The 6,000-nt window shown below is 31.7% G+C and overlaps 1 protein-coding gene across 4 annotated transcripts in view; it reads left to right on the plus strand.

Annotated features, from left to right (window-relative positions):
- TFEC (transcription factor EC) overlaps window positions 1-1,955 on the plus strand; it is a 189,647-nt gene extending 187,692 nt beyond the window's left edge. For all 4 annotated transcript variants that reach the window (XM_064374200.1, XM_012456993.2, XM_012456991.2 and 1 more), the window contains 2 exons: window positions 277-424; window positions 1,366-1,955. In XM_064374200.1, coding sequence (XP_064230270.1) covers window positions 277-424; window positions 1,366-1,746 — 529 coding nt within the window. In that variant the 3' untranslated portion in view covers window positions 1,747-1,955. The remainder of the gene's footprint in view (window positions 1-276; window positions 425-1,365) is intronic.
- The last annotated feature ends 4,045 nt before the right edge of the window (window positions 1,956-6,000 follow it).

The raw sequence follows: 6,000 nt of genomic DNA on the forward strand, positions 1-6,000 counted from the left end.
AAACTGTAATGGTAGAATCATGATATTGCATTTAGCTCTCCCACAAAAAGTCACTTTATTACTTTCTTTTGACACTTATTTTCATTCAGGGATTAATTTTACTATATAAGGGCTTCTTAACTATTCTATTAAAATTTCTATTCAGAAGCAATAATATCTAAGAGTGAATAATAGTCATGTAAATCATTATTTCATATTAATGTAAAAGATTTTGTAAGTTCTTATGAGTTCTGCTGACATGCACAATTGTGAAAAGGTTATCTCTCCGTTCTACAGTGATATGCGCTGGAACAAAGGAACCATTCTAAAAGCATCAGTGGAGTACATCAAGTGGCTACAAAAAGAACAACAGAGAGCCCGAGAATTAGAACACAGACAGAAGAAATTAGAGCAGGCTAACAGGCGACTTCTACTTCGGATTCAGGTTTTTATAAGAATGTTGCCATGAGCCACATACCTTACATATGACTCAGCTGTCATCCGTTTTCTTCATTGGTCTCATTTATTTTTTCTCTTATTAACAATTATTTTTCCTTTTGAAGGATAATTTTACTGCTTTTTAGAAGTTAGTGAATTGGGTTGTTTCAATTAGGTTTTGACTAGAAATCCAGGATCCAGATGGTTGAAAATGTATTGTATATATATGTATATATACACACATATGTGTATATGTGTGTATATAAACATATATATGACAACAAATTACAAAATGCATAAAATAGAACTCATTTCATAAATGCACATGTTATTATCACAATCAAATAATAATACTAAGTAGAATATTTGTTTCTCTAGATTATAGTGAACATTAAATTCTCCCCTCCCTCTTTCATTTCTTTACTAACATTGCTAAGGATTTCATTGCCTCAAGGCATGTTGTTTCAGTTTATATTAAGTCACTGCATATCTGTTCATATAATCCAAAATATCAAAACATGGGCTTTTATAACTCTCAAGATTTTTTTAAATGTGAGTATGCTTAGAGGCAGATAAAGCATTTACTCTGTTTCCATGAAAAGGTCCTGCATTTTTGGTGAGAAATTAATCAGGAAGAATAAATGGATGATTTCTGCTGTCTTCAAATGGCTGTATTGTAGTCTGAGCCACTGTGGAAACATCATCTGTCATAAATTCTCTGGTAGAACAATGAGACTAAAATTTTTTTTAAATCTGAGTAATTTTCTCAGAGTTATTTTTAGGCATTAGAAATGTATCAATTTCATTTTTGCAAAGATTATCAGGATTTGTATTGTATTACTCTTCATTTTAAATGTTTGTTAATATTTTGATTCTAGTCTGGCTTATTCTCTAGTATTAAGTCCAATTTCAAAGACATTATTTAATGATTCTCATTTGAAATTACAGGAACTAGAAATTCAGGCTCGTGCTCATGGTCTGCCAACCCTGGCTTCACTTGGCACAGTTGATTTGGGTGCTCATGTCACCAAACAGCAGAGCCATCCTGAGCAGCCTTCAGTAGACTATTGCCAACAACTGACTGTATCTCAGGGACCAAGCCCTGAGCTCTGTGATCAAGCTATAGCCTTTTCTGATCCTTTGTCATACTTCACAGATTTATCATTTAGTGCTGCATTGAAAGAGGAACAAAGATTGGATGGCATGCTATTGCACGACACAATCTCTCCATTTGGAACAGATCCTCTGCTATCTGCCACTTCCCCTGCAGTTTCCAAAGAGAGCAGTAGGAGAAGTAGCTTAAGCTCAGATGATGGTGATGAATTATAAGAAATAAACAGACTCAATTCATCAACTGGAAAGCAATTCTACGCTGGTGCTATGCAATTATGCTCTGTGTTTCATATGTTGCTTTGGCTTGTTTGTTTGTATTTTTTTCCAAAAGGAATGTGTTGTTCATGAAAAACTGATAGAAGCAACAGAAGAATTCACAGGAAGAAAAATCATGGTGTTAATGAATTATTGAGGGTGAAAAAGAGGTGTTTTCTTCTTTGACTACAGAGTCCAAATACACTTAAATTCTGTTTTCTTGGAAAGACATACAGCATAAGAAGCAGCTCTTTATTGATGTTTTAAAAGCAGCAACTTGGTGGTGTGCTACTGGAACTAATGACTGCAAAGTGTAAAACGACCGAAATACACAAATTTTTTCTTAGTTATTCACTTCCATCTTCTTTTCAACTCTTACATCAGACTTCAAGAATCAAGATCAACATATCAGGTGGTCATTGCCTTCCTCCATTGTCTAGTGGACATGTCTAAAGTTCAAGCTTTGTAGGAGAAATAATTATATAATAGATTATCTTTCACTTGTGGTTGAAAAGCAAATATACAGTAAACGTGAGAATTTTCCACAATAAAATACAGATAACTTATAAAAACATTGGTTACTAAAATTAGATCCTAATTTCTTTAGTTGGTTCAGTTACACTAATTCTAAAAGCATCTATGCATATTTATGTCTCCAGGCTCTGTTGGGAAAAGGAACACATTGAATATTTTCCTCAGGAGTATGGACCAGAATTGCATCCCTTCACACAAACATACATCCACACGTATGCACATAATTCAGGTAGTATATGTTCTTCTATTTTCTTCATTCTTCCTTTTGCATTAAAATCACATTCTAAATTTTCTTCTCTTCATTAAGAAAATATATCAGATCATCAATTTCAGTCAATAAAATATAAAAAGTCCCCTACAAGGACAGTTTTCAGGTGTTTAAAACTTTTCATCATGTCCAATATTGGATAGAAATCAATTAGTTGCTGATTCTGTTTTGTTCCAAATGGATAAAATATTGAAAATTGAATTGCCAATTGACAAAATAATGAGTAAAACAGAAACTATTTCTTATTATTTTCAGTTGTGAGAGGAGCATAAGTTTCTATTTCTTTTTCTTTCTTTCTTTCTTTTTTTTTTCTATTTCTAGTAGCACTTAGAGAGGCCTATGATCTTTGGTTATACTGTTAGCATTTATTATAAGCATTTATATCTGTGATGCCTCACTCAGATTTTTATCTCTCGTGCTCGTTTTAGGTTAGGGAATTAAGTTACCAAGCACGTTGTTCTGTGCTGGACCTCCATGAGTGATCATCTGATCAATGAGTATTTATGGAGGCATACTCAGAACTGCACTGGGTCCTGAGAAAATGCAGAAGGGATGAACAAGATATGGTGTTACTCCTAAAGCAGTTAACAAGAATGCATGAAAAACAAAAGATAGAAGACATAGAATAAAAAAATCTAAGCGTAAGCTGTAAATATAGAAGGTCAAAGAAAATGAAAATGAATGACAAAGTTTATGGGAACAGCAGAATTTGACTTCTCTTTAAAGGCATTGAGTGAATGTGAGATCAAATAAAGGAATAATATCAACCAAATGATGAAAGTGAGAATAATTGGGGGAGTATCTTTATGGGACATTCTCTAGAAATATCTGGATACACTAGGAGATGCCCGTTGGGGAGTTCTGAAACATAAGATTGACAACAGGTTGTGAAGGCCCTTAAAAATTAGGGTGAAATAACATAGTATTAATATAATAGAAACCCTTTTTTATAGTAGGAGGGAGGATCCTAAAAATTAAAATGTATATTAGTAACTTGAGTGAGATGTAATCTTTCATGAAGGTTAAGCTTTGGGATAAATTTTGAAAGGATCTTTAAGTTATTTCTCACATGGAAAATATATCACTATAAGAATTGAGACCCTAAAGGTTATAAAAGTAGAGAAATAGTAAATTCTTATGGTATAATAATTATCTCAGGCTTAGCTTACTTGCTCAGATTTAGAAAAGTTAAAATAATTTTTATTATTTGACATGGAAAAATAATTACTAATTTCTGGGTACAGCCATTAAAGCCTGATAGATAAATTCATCTGAAATATGTCATGTGAAACAGCTATTAGATATATCTTCTCAATAATTTTCAAGAATATGTTACATACTTTTAATTTTATAACAAAATTCCACTTTATTATCTGGTTGATAATTTGATTTAAAATTAAAAATTATAGAGAAGGAATATATTTGGAGTTCATGGAAAACACATCAGTTTATAAGATAGAGACTGCTTCTGTTCTCATTTTATCTATTATTCTCATTTCTTTATATTTTGAACAGACTTGCACTGATGATGTCATTACTCAGTCACCATTTTCCATTCTGTTAAAGTACAACAACTGGGCCCTGAAACCTATGCTTCACAATCTTGGCTGATATAAGGACTTGGCACAGGACGATAGAGCCTGAACACAAGAGATCTGGAGGGGGAACTAATGTTTGCTGCTACATTCAGATTATGAGATGTCAGGGAACTGTAAAATGGGTAATGAATTTTTAAAGAGAGTAAAGAGTTGTGCTGTGTCCCAGTCAACTGAAATAGATTAAAAATTAATTAGATGGTAGTTCTTAACTTTTTGAGGCAGATTTCCTTGAGAATCTAGTGAGTTATAGACCCTCTCCCTAGAAAAGTATAGAACTGTTTATATGGACAATAATTTGCATGCATTCAGAGATCTTACGGATCTCCTGAATGTTTTCTTGGATCCCAAGTGAAAAATTCCTGAATTAGGTCTGTTAGGTGTGCAGTTAATGTCATGTATAATGATGGGGGACCCCTACTTATCTAAATATAGTTATCCCATTCCTAATAATGATGAGGTTGCATAGGGAAGTAAAAGTGTACCAAAAATTAGATGATTCACTAAAAAGTTGTTCATTTATATAGTCATTTTTCAAACATGACCTGCCCACTCGACAAACTATGCCTCATCTTTATTATATAGTTATGAGTCAGTTTCACTATAATTACTGAATGATATAAACATCTGACCATAACATTTTGAAATGATGCAAATAAATTTCAAAACAAAAATAATGTGAATTTAAAAGCAAATTATTTGAGTATAAAAGAATCAAGATAGTTCCTTAGAAAAATTTATGACTGTCTAGAATATGTTTTGCATAAATGAGATTTTTCATAATAGTAAAAGAGGCATATTGTTTATCAAACAATACTGTCACAAAAAGCATCAACTGTAATGGGACTATTAATACACAATTATCGATTTGTTCATTCAATTAATATATAATTATCCCTTTTCATTTAAAGAATTAATTCATAATTACAATTATAAAAAAAACCTCCTTTAAAGTAAGATAAAATAATAGTATTGCTTTTCATTATTTTTTCAAAATAATGTCCCATCCAATTATTTTCTGTATTATTAAATGTTGGCTGCTTTTTCTTAGATTCACATTAAATAGCCTTTTCCAACTTCCAATTATCTTAAATAATAATGACCTCCTGTGAGTAGATATAGCTCTTTACAACGTTTTTTCTTTCAGTGCCTTTTCTTCTTGAACTTTTCCTATATCAAATGGAGACTATATGTACAGATAATATTTTCTCAGTTTATAGGCATATCAGTGACCATGGCTTTCTTTGTATAGGTTTAAAAAATGTTCTAAATAATAAATAGCCAGATGAGCTGGGGACATTGAGAAATAGCCTTCCTCTTCCTTTTTCAACTCATTTTTCCCCACCTACATGACTGTAAATCAAATATTTAATAGGTCTTACTTTAAAAAAATAGATACAAAGAATGTCCTGATTTGGTATGCTCATTTACCATAATGTCAAGAGAAAAGTTAGATTTCATAACTTTAAAAAGAATTTATTTTTATTTTATTTTGAAAGACTGAGTCATACGGGAATTTTCTTATACTTCAAGTTGTCATGAAAACACCTTTTTCCTGTTTGGATGTTGTGGGATTTAAATATTTAAATAAATAAATGGCATAACTGAGTGTTCCATTTTTTTTTTTTTTTTTTAACAATGTCTTTGACCCTATACAAACATTTTAGGTATTTACTGACCATCTGATATGTAAGATGTGGAAGAAAATTGGAATCAATTAATTATTTCACTGTGTTGTCAGTGCAAGATCAACCATCTAGGTTTCTTAAAAACACCTGAAGGACTGGATTTTGTTTCAGTATTGAGAATGGCATAGTC

This window comes from Aotus nancymaae, unplaced genomic scaffold (assembly GCF_030222135.1).
Source record: "Aotus nancymaae isolate 86718 unplaced genomic scaffold, 86718_ANA_hifiasm-v0.15.2.pri h1tg000002l, whole genome shotgun sequence".
Classification (NCBI taxonomy): Eukaryota; Metazoa; Chordata; class Mammalia; order Primates; family Aotidae; genus Aotus; species Aotus nancymaae.